At 42.5% G+C, this 20,501-nt stretch overlaps 1 protein-coding gene across 3 annotated transcripts in view; it reads left to right on the plus strand.

Moving 5' to 3' along the window:
- The window catches only part of IGF2BP3 (insulin like growth factor 2 mRNA binding protein 3), a 156,262-nt gene that overhangs the window by 46,220 nt on the left and 89,541 nt on the right, over nucleotides 1-20,501 (plus strand). For all 3 annotated transcript variants that reach the window (XM_025378424.1, XM_025378423.1, XM_025378426.1), the window contains exon 3: nucleotides 7,661-7,709. In XM_025378424.1, the coding sequence (XP_025234209.1) occupies nucleotides 7,661-7,709 (49 nt within the window). The remainder of the gene's footprint in view (nucleotides 1-7,660; nucleotides 7,710-20,501) is intronic.

Genomic DNA, 20,501 nt, shown 5'->3' on the forward strand with positions numbered 1-20,501 from the left:
GAGTAGCTGGGACTACAGGCATGCACCACTATGCCCAGCTAAAAACAGTTTTAACAGATTAACTGTTGTAAAAACATGAGAATAAAAAAATTAGGGGTGATAATTATATTCTGGGAGGAGGAGGGTTGGGGGAGAGGTGTCAAATTATCTTCAATTATCTTCTGATTATTGGAGGTGGGTTCATAGATGTCTTATGTATATAAACAAATTATATATTATTGACGCCAAAGTAGGAGGATTGCTTGAGGCCAGGAGTTCGAGACCAGCCTGGGAAATGTAGTGAGACCCCATCTCTACAAAAAATTTAGCTGGGCGGCGTGGTAGCGTATACCTGTGGTCCCGGCTACTAAGAAGGCTGTGATGGTAGGATCACTTGAGTCCCAGGGGTTTGAGTCTGCAGTGAGCTGATTGTACCACTGCTCTCCCGTCTGGGCAATAGAGCAAGATCCTGTCTCAGAAAAAACACGTTATTATATATCTAATTCTATGTAGTAAACAATTATTAAAACGATACAAAGGGGGATGCAGTGAGTAAAATCCAGAATGAGTAATTGTGTAGGATTTTGACTTTGGACCATTACATAAATGTGAAGAAAGCAGTGAAGGGAAACTTGTATTAAATAGACCTAAGATTATATATCAGCATGTCAGCTGTATGCGTGTGTGTATCTTGTTGGCATCTTGATATGAACAAACCTCATGTAAAAAGATAGTTATGGCCGGGCGCGGTGGCTCAAGCCTGTAATCCCAGCACTTTGGGAGGCCGAGACGGGTGGATCACGAGGTCAGGAGATCAAGACCATCCTGGCAAACACGGTGAAACCCCGTCTCTACTAAAAAATACAAAAAACTAGCCGGGCGAGGTGGCGGGCGCCTGTAATCCCAGCTACTCGGGAGGCTGAGGCAGGAGAATGGCGTGAACCTGGGAGGCGGAGCTTGCAGTGAGCCGAGATCCGGCCACTGCACTCCAGCCTGGGCGGCAGAGCGAGACTCCGTCTCAAAAAAAAAAAAAAAAAAAAGATAGTTATTAGCAATCGGAAATAAACACTTACTGGATATCTAATAGCAAGGAATTTTTGCTAATTACTTTTAGGAGCAATGATGCTATTGTGGTTATGTTGAAATAAAGCTCCTTATTTTTCATTGTTGTTTACTGGAGTACTTCAGCGTGGCATGCTATGTAAGGGAGACTTGGTACAGGTTTGGGTATAGAATACACAAGATCAGATTATCATATATCACACTTGTTAATTGGAACAGGTGATGGGTATATGGAGGCTCACTTTCTCTAGTTGGTGTCAATTAGATTTCTCTAAAATCAACTTAAATCAGTTTCATCGATTACTAAAGATCTTGAAGATGCCCTTCAGAGTCTACATGAGCTGCTCTATTGGCTCTTGTTAAAAATTAATTTTAATTTTGATTTTTTTGTAGATAGGCAGGGCTGTTGGAGGGGGGGGGGCTGTCTCATTTTATTACCCAAGGTGGTCTGGAACTCTTGGTTTCAAGCAGTTCTCCCAAAGTGCTGGGTTTACAGGCATGAGCTACCCTGCCAGGCCTACTGTTGACTCTTTCTTTTGGAATTAAACATGCTTTTAATAAATGATTACTGAATTTTCATAATAACTAATATTTCTAGCAGAGTGGGCAGTTTTTAAATTTTTTTTTTTGAGACGGAGTCTTGCTTTGTTGCCCAGGCTAGAGTGTAGTGGTACGATCTTGGCTCACTGCAATGTCCACCTCCTGGGTTCAGGCGATTCTCCTGCCTCAGCCTCCGGAGTAGCTGAGATTACAGGTGCCCACCACTGCGGCCGGCTCATTTTTGTATTTTTAGTAGAGACAGGGTTTTACCATCTTGGCCAAGCTGGTCTTGAACTCCTGACCTCTTGATCCCCCCACCTCAGCCTCCCAAAGTGCTGGGATTACAGGCTTGAACCACTGCACCTGGCCTTTAAATTTTTAATCTATTAGCCTGAGAACTAAAATTTACCCTGTTTCCCCTCTGGTGGGGGAAACCCTTAAACTGTGTTGATTTTTTTTTTTTTTTTTTGAGACGGAGCCTCACTCTGTCTCCTAGGCTGGAGTGCAGTGGTGCAGTCTCAGCTCACTGCAACCTCTGCCTCCTGGGTTCAAGCAGTTCTCCTGCCTCAGCCTCCTGAGTAGCTGGGATTACAGGCGCATACCACCAAGCCCAGCTAATTTTTGTATTTTTAGTAGAGTCGAGGTTTCACCATGTTGATCAGGCTGGTCTTGAACTTCTGACCTCGTGATCTGCCTGCCTTGGCCTCCCAAAGTGCTGGGATTACAGACATGAGCCACTGTGCCCAGCCTGAATTTTTAAAAATAATGCAAATGCTTAAATAATTCAATTTTTTTTTTTCCCATTCTCAGAAATGCGTGGCAGTTGTTTTTCTTGGTCCCTTTATAAGCTATAAGAAAATCATTTGAAATGTTAGTTTCTGGATGGTGGTTCTGTGAGTCTTTTTTCTTTTCCCCCCAGTCTATATATTGTAACAGATTTTAACTATCAGTTGAATACTTATCAGATGCCAAGCACTGTTCAAGCTCTGAATGCAGCAATGAACAAGATAACCTAATTAGTCCCTGTTGTTATGGAGTGTGCATCCTGTGTATTTATGGGTATTTTAGGAGGTGGTGAAACACTAATTTATTTGCTGGTAGTTAAATTGAACTTTAATGACTTGGTAACCAGTATGCTAGAAACACTCTATTAAAATATTAATACCTTTTCTTGACTTGTAAGTATTTAGAATCAAACCCAAACATAAACTAATTCTCAAATCTCAGATGGAACATAACCAAAGAAGCAGTAGAGTATTTTAATTGTATAGCTGACTGAGATAGATTTTTCTCCAGTTCTTTCCATGCCATAAGTTTGTGTTTATCTCTGCTGGATGATTATAATTCATGCCTTTGGTTCATTCCTGTTAATGTTGAGACTTTTGGCTCTTGTACTGATAAGAGCAGAGCACAGGGTTAGGAGCCAGAGGTAAACGTCACACAGTTTAAGATTAGTTACTGAACAAATGGGAAAGAACAATTCTAGATATCAAAACACTAACTGCAGGGCCGGGCGCAGCAGCTCACACCTGCAATCCCAGCACTTCGGGAGGCTGAGGTGGGCAGATCACTTGTGATCAGGTGTTTGAGACCAGCATGGCCAACATGGTGAAACCCCATCTTTACTTAAAAAAAAAAAAACAAAAATTAATGGGCATCTAATAATCCCACCTACTAGGAAGGCTGAGGTAGGATAATTGCTTGAACCTGGGAGACAGAGGTTGCAGTGAGCTGAGATTGCGCTACTGCACTCCAGCCTGGGTGAGAGAGCGAGACTCCCATCTGAAAAACAAAGCAAAACACTGCATAAAAATAACTCAGATGTTTGTCTAAAATGACACTTGAGAGTATCAGGTAAGGGAAGCTAGAAAACCATTTAAGGGAAATAATTATTCTGGAGTAACATCCAAACTTCCAATAATTAAATGAGTGTTGGATGTACATTTTGAAGAGTGGGTAGAAAATCCATGGGATCCTTGAGTATGAGATTCTTAAGAAGTCTTTGGGAAAACATGGCAAATGGATTGCTTTTTGTGTGTGTGTGAGACAGGGTCTCAATCCATTGCTCAGGCTGGAGTGCAGTGGCATGATTATAGCTCACTGAAACTTTAAACTGCTGGGCTCATGTGATTCTTCCACCTCAGCATCCTGAGTATCTAGGACTACAGGCGTGTGCCACCATGCCAGGCTAATTTTACTCCTGGCCTTAAGCACTCCTCCCGCCTTGGCCCCCCAAAGGGCTGGGATTATAGGCATGAGCCACTGTGTACCGCCTGGATTACTCTTAATAAACAAAAGATAGTATCCTATTTGTGAAGTGAATATTTATTTTTGTAATGTGTACGATCATGTGCTAATTAACCTAAACTCTCCATGTATATTTACATGTGTACTTTTGGGAAAATTTTTTGGTAATATATACACCCTCCAAAATGAGGCCAGTGGAGGTGAATACTTAGTTTCTTAACACTGCTGCAAATCCTTACTGTGTTAGATACACAGAATAGGGCCAGGCATGGTGGCTCAAGCCTGTAATCCCAGCACTTTGGGGAGGTCAAGATAGAAGGACTGCTTGAGTCCAGGAGTTCAAGATGAACCTGGACCACATAGCGAGGCCACCATCTCTATAAAAAGTTGGCTGGATGTGGTGGCATACACCTGTAGTCCCAGCTACTCGGGAGGATGAGGCAGGAGAACTGCTTGAACCCAGGAGGCAGAGATTGCAGTGAGCTAAGACCACGCCACTGCACTCCAGCCTGGGCGATAGAGTGAGACTCCATCTCAAAACAGAACAAAAACAAAAACAAAAAACAAACCAGATCAGTACTTGCATATATGTAGTAAATCATACTTTCATTAGCCAGGTAAATACAGTGTGAGCAACTTTTTTTTTTTTTTTTTTTTTGAGTCTCACTGTCACCCAGGGTGGAGTGCAGTGGCACAGTCTTGGCTCACCACAAACTCTGCCTCTTGGGTTCAAGCGATTCTCCTGCCTCAGCCTCCCGAGTAGCCGGGATTACAGGCATGTGCCACCACGCCCAGCTAATTTTGTATTTTTAGTAGAGATGGGGTTTCTCTATTTTGGTCAGGCTGGTCTCGAACTCCTGACCCCTGGTGATCCGCCCACCTCAGCCCCCAAAGTGCTGGGATCACAGGTGTGAGCCACCATGTCTGGCCGCAATTTTTCTTTTAACTGAAGCAACATATAACAGTTGTGAAATCTATGAATTACAGATCTTTTTATTAGGGTATATATTTTAAACCTTTTATAGAAAATACAGCCCGACACAGTGGCTCATGCCTGTAATCCAAGCATTCTGGGAGGCGGAGGCGAGTGGATCACTTGAGGTCAGGAGTTTGAGACCAGCCTGGTCAACATGGTGAAACCCCATCTGTACTAAAAACACAATAATTAGCTGGGTGTGATGGCGCATGCCTGTAATCCCAGCTACGCAGGAGGCTGAGGTGGGAGAATTGCCTGAACTCGGGAGGCAGAGGCTGCAGTGAGCTGAGATTGTGCCACTGAATTCCAGCGTGGGCGACAGAGCGAGACTCTTGTCACACACACACAAAAAGAAAAATTATAAAACTTACATAAAAGCAGAGAGGTACCTGTCCTGAAGCTTTAACAGTTATTACCACATGAGTTATTTTGAAACAAATCCCAAACTAGCATTTTATCTGTAAATCTATACTAGCTATAGTTTGGATTTTTTTTTTCTCTTAAACTGGCATTCTCTTTTATCTCTTTGGTATATTTTACCCTGATAACTGCGCTTTTACTTTGTCATGAAAATAACGTAAAAGTGCTTCTCTTCCTTTCCTCCTCCGTTTTATGATTGTAGACAGGATGTACCTGAGTTTAGTTAATCTAGATTTTCTTTGATGTTCTCGAAGGGATCAGTGGCAGCTGTGGTATTTTGTTTGTTCTCACCCTTTTGGGGAAAGGGAAGAGGCAAAGGACTGAACTAGGCTATGAATCTAGACTAAACTGGTCTTTTGCTCTGATATTTCAAAATTGTGGATTATTTGACCTGGAAAGAAAAGTTCACTATAGTTCTTTGTTTTTTTCTATTTTTTATTTTTCTTTTTTCTTGTCTTTTCTTTTTGAGACAGGGTGTCACTCTATTGCCCAGGCTGGATTGCAGTGGTGCAGTCACAGCTCACTGTAGCTTTGAACTCCTGGTCTCAAGCAATCCTTCCATCTCAGTCTCCTGAGTAGCTGGTACTACAAGCATGCAACACCATGCCTAGCTAATTTAAAAAAAAATTTTAAAGATTTTTGTAGAGATGGGGTTTGGCTTTGTTGTCCAGGCTGGTCTGGAACTCCTGGGCTCAAGTGATCCTCCTAAAGTGCTGGGATTACAGGCATGAGCCACAAGGCCTGTCCTATAGTTCTTTTTTTTTTTTTTTTTGAGACGGAGTCTCGCTTTGTCGCCCAGACGAGTGCGGTGGCGCGATCTCGGCTCATTGCAAGCTCCGCCTCCCGGGTTCACGCCATTCTCCTGCCTCAGCCTCCTAGTAGCTGGGACTACAGGCGCCCGCCACCACGCCCGGCTAATTTTTTGTATTTTTAGTAGAGACAGGGTTTCACCGTGTTAGCCAGGATGGTCTCGATCTCCTGACCTCATGATCCGCCCGCCTCGGCCTCCCAAAGTGCTGGGATTACAGGCGTGAGCCACTGCGTCCGGCCGCCTGTCCTATAGTTCTGATTGTAGAAGTTAAGTAATTTATTTCACTTGAGATGTCAGGCTCAGTTGCTAGTTTTTGTTTTATTTTGTTTTTAATAGCTAGTTGACTAAATTCTTCCTCCTTCAAAGGAGGTGACTGGCATGTGACTTCTATAGTATGGTCTCATACAATTAACATACAGTTGTGTTATTTGCATCACCCTCTTCCTTCCCTTATACGTATGTATATACATGTTTGGGGGGCATTTGAACTAAGGTGCTGATTCTTCACATTTTCTGTACTGTGCAGTACTTTCGCAGTCTGAAACCTCTGGATCTCTTCTTATGTTTCAGGATGTCTTATTTTTTATTTTTTTGAGACAGAGTCTCGCTCTGTTGCCCAGGCTGCAGTGCCGTGATGCGATCTCGGCTTACCGCAACCTCCGCTTTCCAGGTTCAAGAGATTCTCCTGCCTCAGCCTCTGGAGTAGCTGGGACTACAGGCACCTGCCACCATGCCCAGCTACTTTTTTGTAATTTTAGTAGAGACGGGGTTTCACCACGTGACCAGTCTGGTCCCAAACTCCAGACCTCGAGTAATGCACCTGCCTCAGCCACCCAAAGTGTTGGGATTACAGGCATGAGCCACTGTGCCCGGCCTTAGGATGTCTTAAAATGCATAAAATACATAGGATTGTAAAGGAAGCCAATTATTTTGAAATGTAGTTAGCAGAATGTTAAAACTCAGTGATAGGTGCTTAATATAATAAGTAACAAGTTCTAGCAACACATCTAAGTTTCACAGTAATGAGTGTAGATGATATTTAAAGATCTTCAACAGTCTAATGTGGTATGAAAATATCTGATTTATGTTGATGTCAAAATTACAAGTACTGTAATTCTGTGGTTTAGTGCCAGCATTCATAATTGAAGGACGTGTTAAATTTCAGTTAGGGGATAGTGAAGATAAATGTGTAATTTCCTCCCACCCACACCTCATTTTTATTTCCCTGAGTTTTATCCATGGACTCCTTAGCTGTGACGGTCAGAGTAAGATCACCTGGACTGAGGCCTTGTTTGTGTCCTGGGATGCCTAATTTGAAGCTAAAGGATTTGAACTTAGAATGTAGTCATCAGATAAGTGTGTTTTAAACATTCTGTCTACCAATTTTAGTGACTTTTAAAATAAGTCATAACAGTCCAATAAATACTGGATCTCCAAATGGTCTCTGCATTTTATGACTTTGCTTCTTTGCTTTTCCTTCTTGGGCTGTATTTTCTTAATAGATATTGGTTTGTAATTAATATAGAGTTAATATTTTAAGTAATTTCTAAACTTCCGTGTTGGCTATTATTGTCTTGCTTTTATGTTTTTTTTTTCTTTTAAAAAACATTTTAATTCTTCTGCAGGATTCGGAAACTTCAGATACGAAATATCCCGCCTCACTTACAGTGGGAGGTAAGAATTTCTTTATTTAAAATTAAGATCTAAGTATGGAAACCTATTGCTGTTAGTTTTTTCAAAGCTTTTTCTCCTTTCTTCAACTCTTGGGTGTGCTAGAACATAAAATTCTTCTCTTATGACCCATGTCTTAGTGTGGGATTTTCTTCATAAGGGCACAGTGTATCTTAAAAATCTGCTTTTTGGCATAAGAAACCAAAAATTGAAATATATTCTTGGGTAACTAGGTAATCTTTCTCATTCAGTCCCTTCCCAAAAGGATTTTGTTGATTTCAGTTCTTTCTGATGAATTTGCCAATTGTATTTAAACATGAAGCTCCTATCTTGGCAAAGTTTTAAAACGACAAATACCTGCTACTTTGTGCTTTTATTTTAAGATGTTATTCTGCTTCCTTTTGCTCAGATGGTGGCACTGCACTGATTGTGTAATGTGCACAAACACAAACTATTTAGCACAATTGAATAGCCTGTGTCAGCAATTTCCAAAGCATAATAATGATGTCATGGTGAGAATTTGAGACACCTGTAGTTGAAGGGATAAAATAAAATGTCTTTTGATTCTTCAGACAATGGAACCTGAAAGTTCTTAAAACTCACTTTGGAGAGGGTGGTGCAGAGAAACTGCTTAGCTTTTATGTATTTCTAATATAAAAAAAACAAGAGTAACTAGTTATGTGTGTTTTACACTGGTCTTCTGTTTGGTTAAAAGGTTACTTTGGTGGGAAGTTGAGGGAAGTTGATCTAAGTCTGATTCTCCAAGGTTTCTCAGTCACAAGTGATTTGTGCTGAGAATATTTATCTTCAAAACAATATTATTGAGATTAAGTTTTGCAGGAAGGGGTTGGTTTTTGGTATATGCTGAATATATTGCAAGTTATATAATGCATTAAAAATATACTTTATAGATGGAAGTGGTGGGTTATAAGATTAAACTTTTTTTTTATATGTTCCTGTTTTAGATTAACATTTGTTTAGGGAATTCGGTAGCTTGGGGGATAGGTCCTCAAGTGTTGTAATAGCAAGATTATTAGTTTGATCCCCTTATTTTAAGATGAGCCATATTAAATATGATTTAAAATGTAATTCAATATGATTTTTTTGTTCAGGAGCTACATCTAGTGTAATGTAGCTTTCTATGAAATAGCCAAATGGTAGAAACCAAGTTTAAGTAAATTATTAGAGTACTAGCATATCTGCTATGGGCAGAGTTTCCTTTTAATTCATTCATAATCTCTTCAAATTTAGAGAATTTAGCCTTTAGTTTATTGCATTTTCCCTCGTTCTGGGTATTTGCCATATCTAACTTTTCTTAATTTTTGTATTTCACTTTACTCTCCTTACTGTCCTTTGGGATAGTGTCAAGTTTTAGTGGGTTATCTCTGTTTTCAAATGAGCAAATATGGGCACGCAAGATAAAATTAATTAAGAGCACACACTGAATCGTAAGATAGCTTGGCTAGACTTTGGAATTCTTCACCTTTGACTCCCTTTAAAAATTTAATGATTGTTTACATATTGATCAAAAAAAACAATTTTATTGAGAGTTAGGAATAAGATGAGCTGCTGTTGTTAGGTGTTTTTTTTCCTTAAAGACTTGAGGGAACACTATTTCCTTTTCGAGAAGGGTCACTTTGTATGGTTTGTTTGTTTGTTTGTTTGTTTTTGAGATGGAGTTTTGTTCTTGTTGCCCAGGCTGGAGTAGAATGGTGCAATCTAGGCTCACTGCAACCTCCGCCTCCCAGGTTCAAGGGATTCTCCTGCTCAGCCTCCCGAGTAGCTGGGATTACAGGCATCCACCAACCACGCCTGGCTAATTTTTTGTAATTTTAGTAGAGATGGGATTTCACCATGTTGGTCAGGCAGGTCTCAAACTCCCGACCTCAGGTGATCCACCTGCCTCAGCCTCCCAAAGTGCTGGGGTTACAGGCATGAGCCATTGTACCCAGCCTGTATATGTTTTATTTATTCATGCTGGATATGCCGCTTGTTCTGTGCCAAAGCCTTATTATAAACAGTGATAATTTTGCAGTTCCGGACAACTTTTATAATGGAAGATTAGGCTTTCAGTCCCTAATTAATCTTAGAATCACTGAAAGTGGAATGAGCAGACATTATGTGCCTTCTACTTTGATGCAGTAGAATATACATGTCACCACAGAGAAAATAGTCTTATCTAAATAGGTTCAACTGGCTTCAGTCTTAATCTAACTTTGAGTTTACAAGAAATACAGAAGATAGAGGGACAAATTAAATGATGCATCAAAGAAACAACTAGCCATGTCCTGAATGTGGAATATTCCACAGGACAAATGATACTGTTTTGCTAGAGGAGCAGTGGGATGAAAAAAGGGAAGAGGCCTGTTATGAGTAAGACTCAAGAGGATAACAAAAAAACCACTATAGTAAGTTCTTTGTGAGCAACGTAAATAGCCCTGTGAAGCAGCATGGAGCACCTAAAAAAGCCTTATAGTTGTTATTTTATTTATTTATTTATTTTGCAGGAAATGGGGCAGCCTTGAGGTCAGACTTAGAATTATGTCCTAGCTCCACTGCTTTCTCATTGTGTGATCTAGTTATGGGATCTCTGAACAGGTTTTTAAAATTCTTTGAGCCTCATTTTCCTCGTTTCTAACAAGGGTGATGATGGTGGCCCCCTCATTGGGTTGCTTTGAGCATTAAATAGGATTATGCATGCTAAAGCCTTTAAAACAGTGCTTGGTACATATAAGTACACAATATGTTTTAGCTATGATATAATAAGAACAACAACAAATTCACCAGCTCTCAGCCTTCGGTTTTGTGCTTGTCTCAGTGAGATCCAGGCAGGAGCACAGATAATACCCTCAGTATTTCACCAGAGAGAATCATACAGGTGCTGAAAGGTGAAAGAACAAAGGAGAATCCAGAGTAGTGACTGTAAGGAGCAGCCACGGCCTGAGGGCTGGAAGGCCAAACAGGAAGTTGAGGTTTTGGATCCTAGTAGAGACTTGGAGGGAAGAGCCCTGAGCACCTGAGACTCAGATTTCTGAGCAATGGCAGCTCCTTGACTGGGGCTGGCGCCTGGGATGGGGGGAAGAGAGAGGAGTTATAAATCTTGTTCTGAGTGTCCAGAGGAGCTAGAGGATGTAACCAACTGCTGATTCAGTGACGCCGGCTGATAGACAGGGACCTACGGATGCGGTGATGCCGACTGCCAGAGAGGGACCTGCGGATGCGCTGAAGCCAACTGAGGGACGGGACTTGCTAATGTGGTGATGTCGACTGATGGACGGGGACCTGGTGATGCGGTGACGCCGACTGACGGACGGGGACCTGGTGATGCGGTGACGCCGACTGACGGGGACCTGGTGGTGCGGTGACGCCGACTGACGGACGGGACCTGGTGGTGCGGTGACGCCGACTGACGGACGGGACCTGCTGATGTGGTGAAGCCAGCTGACGGATGGGGACCTGCGGATGGGGTGATGCCGACTGATGGACGGGATCTGGTGGTACGGTAATACCAACCGAAGGACGGAACCTGGGGATGCGGTGATGCTGACTGATGGAGAGGGACTTGCGGATGCGGTGATGCCGACTGATGGACAGGGGCCTGCCGTTGTGGGGATGCCGACTGACAGGGCCTGCTGATGTCGACTGATGGACGGGACCTGTGGGTGTGGGGATGCCGACTGACAGACGGGCAAGAGCATGTCGTCTCTACCCCGACTCCTGCTTTCTAGTACCTCTCTGGTGCCTTCTGTTGGCAGAAACTAGCAGGTAACAGCTGGCAAAGGAGAGATTAGAGTCCAGAGTCCTACACCCAGCATCACAAAGCTGAGAAGTACATTTGGAACTAAGAGCTTATTTTTCTTTGTTTGCCCTAATGCCTCATATACCCTGTCTGATGGAACTGAGAGCTTAATATCAAGGTAAACTTCTATCCTTGAAGTGAAACAACCTCCTCCCCCAATTCTAGGAGTCATCTTGTAAGCTAGATTCTGTGAAGTCACTGAAGAGGTGACAGAATCTGGGACCACAGCAGAAACGCTCGTGACATGTGGCGTTTTGTAAGATCTGTAGCTGGAGTGTTACCTTTCTGTTACTGTTAGATCTTCATTATTTATGTTATCTGTATACCACCATATACTACTAAATGATCAGAAGGGGATTCCCCAAGTTCTCTGGGCAGCATATCTTACATGCTGTGTCAAGCAGGTTTAAACAGTTTCTAACCATTTAGAAACCATTTTTAGATGATGATAAAGCACTTATGGGTGGGCGCTGGATTCTGCTAAATGTTTATGGCACATGGAGATACAGGGAGACTTTTTTTTTTTTTTTTTGAGACGGAGTCTTGCACTGTCACTCAGGCTGGAGTGCAGTGGCACGATCTTGGCTCACTGCAACCTCTGCCTCCCGGGTTCAAGCAATTCTCCTGCCTCAGCCTCCTGAGGAACTGGGACTACAGGCGCGTGCCACCATGCCCAGCTAATTTTTTGTATTTTTAGTAGAGACAGTGTTAGCCAGGATGGTCTCTATCTCTTGACCTTGTGATCTGCCCGCCTTCGCCTCCCGAAGTGCTGGGATTACAGGTGTGAGCCACCGCACCTGGCGGGAGACTAACTTTTTGAAGGACTCACTGCTAGAGAATTAGGTAGGTTTGTTTTCTCCCAAATATATGGAATATAGCAGAGAAATAAGAGAAAATGTTTTTTCATCCATCCGTCACTGTTTTGCCTGAGGTACCTGAAGAGTAGACTCAGTGTGACCAGAACTAGAAGGGCTCCTCCACAGAAACAGTCCCAGCAGACAACGATGTGGACATTCAGATGCCACAAGGGAGGTGTACATTAGGAAGAGGATTTGAGAGCCCTTCCTTGAGTGAAAAAGGGTAGGACTTTGGGAGAAAGTCCTAGTGGAGTATTTGACGTTAAACACCTTTAGATATTTTTTCTTTTGCCTACTCAATTTCTCAAGTGGGCTCCATTTTCTAAATTTAAGGAATGTCTTGTTGTTGTTGTTTTGTTTTAGAGACGGAGTCTTGCTCTGTCACCGAGGCTGGAGTACAGTGATGCGATCTCGGCTCACTGCAACCTCCTCCTCCTTGGTTCAAGCAATTCTCCTTCCTTAGCCTCCTGAGTAGCTGGGAATACAGGTGCCTGCCACCACACACGGCTGATTTTTATATTTTTAGTAGAGACAGGGTTTCACCATGTTGACCAGGCTGGTCTGGAATTCCTGACCTCAAGTGATCTGTTCACCTCAGCCTCCCAAAGTGCTGGGATTACAGGCATGAGCCACCACACCCGGCAGGAATGTCTTTTTGTATGTAAAAAATACATAATAAATGGGGCCAGTTGTGGTGACTCACGCCTGTAATCCCAGCACTTTGGGAGGCCAAGGCAGGTGGGTCCCTTGAGGTCAGGAGATCGAGACCAGCCTAGCCAACATGGAGAAAACCCCATCTTTACTAAAAATACAGAAATTAGCTGGGTGTGGTGGCACAGGCTTGTAATTCCAGCTACTCAAGAGGTTGAGTCAGGAGAACCTCTTGAACCCGGGAGGTGGAGGTTGCAGTGAGCCAAGATCGCATCACTGCACTCTAGCCTAGGTAACAGAGTGAGACTCTGTCTCAAAAAAAAAAAAAACAAAAAAAAGGCCAGTCTTAAGGAAATGATTTCTCAGTTTCTCCAAATGTTATTTTCTTATTTCTGTCCAGTCAAAAGAATCAAAACTCCTAATAAGTACCCAAAAAATGCCCAGGCCGGGCATGGTGGCTCATGCCTGTAATCTCAGCATTTGGGAGGCCAAGGCAGGCAGATCACGAGGTCAGGAGATCGAGACCATCCTGGCTAACACAGTGAAACCCCATCTCTACTAAAAATACAAAAAAAATTAGCTGGGTGTGGTGGCGGGCGCCTGTAGTCCCAGCTACTGGGGAGGCTGAGGCTGGAGAATGGCGTGAACCCAGAGGGTGGAACTTACAGTGAGTGGAAATTGCGCCACTGCACTCCAGCCTGGGCAACAGTGAGACTCTGTCTAAAAAAAAAAATGCCCAAAGCTGGGGTTACCTTCCCTGAAGTGAAGCATATAAGACCTTATGTAAAGGAAGTCATTAAGTAAATGAAGTGGTCCTAGAGGAAAGGGCAGGCAAGGTTGTCATTCTGGGGGCTGATGAGGAAGCTGAAACAGTATTTCCCCATGTTTACTGTGTGGGGAAACAGCCTGTGCTACAGTTAGTCACCTGCATTACCAGGTTCTCCATGCTGGTGGGGCCCCCACATCGCTCATGACTGGAATGACTGTTTTCCGAGCAAAGATTTGAATATGTGGTCTGACAGGTACTTAGGGGGAATACATACTTTAAAATCACAGTCTTGCTAGAAAATTCAGAACGTTTCTTGGTTTTACTTCAACACTTGCATATTTGATTTTTTTCCTGGACTTAATTGATCTGGGAAGATGAATATTAAGTGAGTCTCTGGTCAAAGAAGGGAAACCAAGTATTCCTTATTTAGAAGAAACAAGTAGGCCTGGTGTGGTGGCTCAGGCCTGCAATCCCAGCACTTTCGGAGACTGAGGCAGAAAAATCACTTGAGGCCAGGAGTTTGAGACCAGCCTGGCCAACATGGCAAAACCCTATCTCTGCTATAAATACAAAAATTAGCCAGGCATGGTAGCACATGCCTGTAATCTTAGCTACTCAGGAGGCCGAGGCACAAAAATTGCTTGAGCCTAGGATGCATAGGTTGCAGTGAGCTGAGACTGTGCCACTGTACTTCTGGGAAACAGGTGAGACTCTGCTTAAAAAAAAAAAAAAAAAAGAAAAAAGAAATAAGTGGGAAAGTAGTGATGCCATGTTATCTAGTCTGGAGGAAAAACAAAACAATACTATAGTTAACATAAAATGGCTCAGAGAGAACCCACTGTAAGCCTTGGATGAAGGTATGCTGAGAAGTGGAAAGCTGTCTTGAGGTTTGTGGGGAGGTGGATGACTTCCTGGGGAATAGAGTGGGCAGGGGCCACAGAGTGAGTTAGGTGACATCCCTGCTGGATGTTGGCATCTTTAAAGGCAGGAGCTGTCATTCATCTTCTGTCCAACTGCTGATTGTTTTTGGTGCTGTGTTAGGTGCTACTTGGTCCATATGGATACAGGAATGAATGTCAAATAGAAATGAGCAGCATTTTATTTATTTTTTGAGACAGCATTTCACACTTGTTGCCCAGGCTGGAGTGCAATGGGCGTGATCTCGGCTCACTACAGTCTCCACCTCCTGGATTCAAACCATTCTCCTGCCTCAGCCTCCTGAGTAGCTGGGATTACAGGCGTGTGCCACCATGCCCGGATAATTTTTGCATTTTTAGTAGAGACAGGGTTTCACCATGTTGACCAGGCTGGTCTTGAACTCCTGACCTCAGGTGATCCCCCCACTTCGGCCTCCCAAAGTGCTGGGATTACAGGTGTGAGTCACTATGCCTGGCTGAGAAGCATTTTAAGTGTAATTGGATGTAAAGCTAACACCGTGAGGTGCTTTAACTCAACAGAGGAAAACATCTGTAGAAACAGTGATGTTGAGATTTTCCATGAGCGAGCAAGAAGAAGCAATGGGAGTCAGAAATGTTAAATATTAGAAATAACCAATTTAAAGGTTGCTTTTATAGCAGACAGCTTGGAGTTCTAAATAAATAGCAGATAAACTGCGTGTTCTCGGTAGATGCCTTTCTTCTTCTCAGTGGCCTGACTCTGAGCACTTGGCCAGTAAGTGGCTGACACTAGGCACTTACGTGCTGGGCACTGAATTAACATGTTTTAATCTTCACAGCAGTCCCATGTCCCCACTGTACAGGTAAGGCAGTGGTGGTACAGAGAGGTGAAGTAGCTTCTCCAGGATCATGCAGCTGGAAAGTGTTAGTGTCTAGTGTCGATCAGGTTGCTTTAACAGAAAACTTCCTCCCAAAGGGTTGTTTCTGTTTCTTCCAGTATCATTTGGTTTCAACATGCCTCTGAAAAGCTTGACAGTGAAGCCAGTAGAAACTGAATCCTCCCCAGGTCTGGAAGTAAAGTATGGTTACGAGTGATGAATGAACTTCCTTGGGGAAGTTATTAGTAAAGTTCTCTGTTTAAAGAACTGTGGACAGTAGAGTTCCTCATGCATGGCTGCTCTGGGATGGGCCAAACTTCACATCATTAGAAGTAATCTGGTGATGGGTGTGCAGGGGGAATACCAGAGTTCCCTACAACCAGTATGTATGAATGGTATATGAGGCAAGCATTTCTCACCCGACCCTGCTCCCTCCATGTTTACTCCATGTCCTTTGCGCTGTGCTGCCTGGACTTTTGTCCTGCGCTTCTATAGTTTTTCTGGATATGATCATCTTAAAGGTCGTCATGCCCTTTATCAGTTGATTGAGACAGAATCTTGACTTACCGCCCAGGCTGGAGTGCAGTGGCGCAATCACAGCTCACTGCAGCCTCGACTTCCCAGGCTCAGGTGATTTTCCCATCTCAGTCTCCCGAGTAGCTGGGACTACAGGTGTGCACCACCACACCTGGCTATTTTTTTTTCTTTTTTTTTCTCTTATTTTATTTTATTTTATTTTTGAGACAAAGTCTGGCTCTGTCGTCCAGGCTGGAGTGCAGTGGTGCAATCTGGGCCCACTACAAGCTCCGCCTCCTGGGTTCACGCCATTCTCCTGCCTCAGCCTTTCGAGTAGCTGGGACTACAGGCGCCCACCACCACACCCTGCTAATTTTTTTTTTGTATTTTTAGTAGGAACGGGGTTTCACCATGTTCGCCAGGATGGTCTCAATCTCCTGACCTTGTGATCCTCCCGCCTCGGCCTCCCAAAGTATTGGGATTACAGGCGTGAGCCACTGTGCCCAGCCTTTTTTTTTTTTTTTTCTTTCGTATCTTTATTTTTTTTTTAATTTTTGAGATGGAGTGTTGCTCTGTCAGCCAGACTGGAGTGCAATGGTGCGATCTCGGCTCACTGCAACCTTCGCCTCCCGGGTTCAAGCGATTCTCATGTCTCAGCCTCCTGAGTAGCTGGGATTACAGGCGCCCACCACTATGCCTGGCTAATTTTTGTATTTTTAGTAAAGACGGGGTTTCACCATGTTGGCCAGGCTGGTCTCAAACTCCTGACCTCAGGTGATCAGTCCATTTTGGCCTCCCAAAGTGCTGGGATTAGAGGCTTGAGCCACTGCACTTGACCAAAAGTTTTAAATTTTAATGAAGTTCAGTGTATTCATTTCTGCCAGTCTCATTTTATGAATAGTATTTTTGGTGTCCTGTCTAAAAACATTTTGCCTAAATCAAAGTTATGAAGGTTTTCTCCTGTTGTCTTAAACCTATGGTGCATTTTGAGTTAATTTTTATGTAATGTATGATTCACAGGCCGTGGTTTTATTTTTTGCATGTAAATGTTTCATTCTAATACCATAAATTGAAAATATTGTTCATTTTCCATTGAATTGCCCTCACACTTTTGTTACAAATCAATTGACCATATTTGGGTGGGTCTGTTTCTGGACTCTTTTCTCCCATTAATTTATATGTCTGTCCCTTTGCTACTACACTTTCTTGGTTACTGTGGCTTTATATTGTCAGTCTTAAAATGAAATAATATTACTCCTTCAACTTTATTATTTTTCAGAATCGTGGCTATTGTCATTACTTTGCTTTTCCATATGTATTTTAGAACCAGTAAGTCTGTACACAAAAATTCAGTTGGGATTTTTATTGGGATTGTAATAAGTTAAAAAAAAACCCTTTTGGAATAATTATCAACTTTACTAAGTTGTCTTCTTATGACTGGCTTATTTCACTTAGTATACTATTCACCCATGTTGTAGCACAGGGATCCCTAACCCCCAGGCCTCAGACTGGTATACCGTCTGTGGCCTGTTAGAAACTGGGCTGTACCACAGGAAGTGAGTGGTAAGTGAGCGAGCATTACTGCCTAAGCTTTGCCTCCTGACAGATCAGTGGTGGCATTAGATTCTCATAGGAATGCATACCCTATTGTGAACTGCACATGTTGAGGGATCTAGGTTGCTCACTCCTTAGGAGAATTGAATGCCTGATGATCTGAGGTGGAAAAGTTCCATCCTGAAACCATCCCCCTAACCCCACTCTCTGTCCCTGGAAAAATTGTCTTCCATGAAACCAGTCCCTGGTGTGAAAATGGTTGGGGACCGCTGTTGTAGTATGTGTCAGAATTTTCTTTTGAAAGCTAAGTAGTATTCCTTTATATGCGAATTTTACATTTTGTTTATTCTTCTGTCCATGGGTGTATGGGTTGCTTCCACCTTTTGGCTATTGTGTTCAATGCCTCTCTGAATGTAGGTGAACAAATATCTCTTTGAGATTCTGCTTTCAGTTCTTTTGGGTATGTTCCTAGAAGTAGGATTGCTGGATGTTATAGCAATTCTTCTTTTCCTGTCCTTGAATAAACCAGTGAAAAAGATGTTACAGCAATTATATTTTTAATTATTTCAGGAATTGCCATACTGTTTTCCATAGCAGCTGTACCGTTTTACATTTCTACCAACAATGTCCAAGTGTGTCCTAATTTCTCCACATCCACTCCAACACTTGTTATTTTGGGTTTTTTTCCCTAAACAGTAGGTGAATATTATTTTTTAAGTTTTGACTTCTACTTGTTTTTAGTAGGTAGAAATATTTTAAATTTTTGTGTGTTGACCTTATATCCTTTGGCATTGCTAAACTTACTAGTTCTGGAAGTTTGTTTTTTATTTTTTAATAGATTGCTTAGGATTTTCTACTTAGACAATTACGTATTCAAATGGGCATAGTTTTATTTCTTCCTTTATAGTCTGTGTGCCTTTTCTTTTATTGCTGTAATGTACTGTCTAGGACCTGTAATGAGAGTCAACATCCTTACCCGTCCTCAATTTTTGTGAGAAAACACTGTCTTTCATCATTACGTAAAATGTTAGCTATGGGTTTTTTGTAGATACTCTTTATCAGGTTGAAGACATTGCCTTCTGTTTCTAGTTTGTTGACAGTCTATATGATGAGTGAATGTTGGATTGTTTCAAATGCTTTTTTTGCATAAATTGACATTATCATGTAGTTTCTGGGCTGTAAATGAATTACATTGACTTTTTACCCCTACAAATGTTGAACCAACCCTGCATTCCTATGATAAACTCCACTTTATTGTGGTATTTTATTCTTTTAAGATATTGCTTGGTTTAATTTGCTAACTTTTTTGTTGAGGACTTACTGTGTCTCTGCTCATGAGGGATATTGGTCTGTAGTGTTTTTGTTTTGTTTTGTTTTGTTTTTGGATTGTCATTGATTTTGTTATCTGGGTAGCAGCCTTAAAATGTGTTGGGAAATCATGCTTATGTTTTCTGGAAGTGATTGTGCTGAATTGGTGTTCTTTAATTGTTTGATACAATTCACCTGTGAAACCACTTGAACAATTTCTCTCAGAGGTTTTTTGTTGTTGTTGTTGTTTTTTGAGATGGTGTTTTGCTCTTGTTGCCCAGGCTGGAGTGAATGGCCCAATCTCGGCTCACCACAACCTCCGCCTCCCGGGTTCAAGTGATTCTCCTGCCTTGGCCTCCCAAGTAGCTGGGATTACAGACATGTGCCACCATGCCCAGCTAATTGTTGCATTTTTAGTAGAGACAGGTTTCTCCATGTTGGTCAGGCTGGTCTTGAACTCCTGACCTTAGGTGATCCATTTGCCTCAGCCTCCCAAAGTGCTGGGATTACAGTCGTGAGCCACCAGTTCCCCCCGCCCCTTTTTTTATGCTCAAATTCAGTATCTTCAGTAATTATAGTGTTCTTCAGGTTATTTCATCTTGGGTCGTTTGTAGTGTTCAAAGAATTGGTTAATTTTATCCAAGTTGTTTATTTTTTTTCTTTTCCGTTTTTTAAAATAACTTTACATCATCATGGACAAGTTATGTAAAGCTTTGTAGTATTCCCTTATCCTTTAATGTCTGTAGGGTCGCTAGTGATATCTCCACTTTTTAATTCTGATACTAGTAATTTTTGTGTTCTCTCACAATCTTCATCAGCCTTGCAGAGGTTTATCCGTTTGATTGATTTCTGATAACATAGTGATGTTGAAGCTGAATGAGCTCCTCTGTCTCCATGGTTTTGAGAGGTGAAGCCAGCTGGGCTTCTGGGTCAGGAGGTGACTTGGAAAACTTTTCTGTCTAGCTAAAGGGTTGTAAACACACCAATCAGCACTCTGTCTATCTAAGGTTTGTAAATGCACCAATCAGCACTCTGTAAAAACGCACCAATCAGTGCTCTGTAAAATGGACCAATCAGCAGGATGTGGGTGGGGCCAAATAAGGGAATAAAAGCTGGCCACTTGGGCCAACAGCAGCAACCAGCTTGGGTCCCGTTTCCAAGTTGTGGAAGTTTTGTTCTTTGGCTGTTCGCAATAAGTCCTGCTGCTGCAGTCTTTGGGTCCACCCTACCTTTAAGAGCCATAACACTCACTGCGAATGTCTGCAGCTTCACTCCTGAATTCAGAGAGACCAGGAACCCACCGGGGGAACAAACAAATCCTGATGCGCCACCTTTAAGAGCTGTAACACTCACTGCAAAGGTCTGCGGCTTCACTCCTGAAGTCAGCAAGACCACGAACCCACCGGAAGGAAGAAACTCTGGACACATCTGAACATCTGAAGGAACAAACTCCAGACACACTATCTTTAAGAACTGTAACACTCACCACAAGGGTCCGCGTCTTCATTCTTGAAGTTAGCAAGACCAAGAACCCACTGGAAGGAACCAATTCTGGACACAATTTGAT

Source organism: Theropithecus gelada, chromosome 3, assembly GCF_003255815.1.
Source record: "Theropithecus gelada isolate Dixy chromosome 3, Tgel_1.0, whole genome shotgun sequence".
NCBI classification, from domain to species: Eukaryota; Metazoa; Chordata; class Mammalia; order Primates; family Cercopithecidae; genus Theropithecus; species Theropithecus gelada.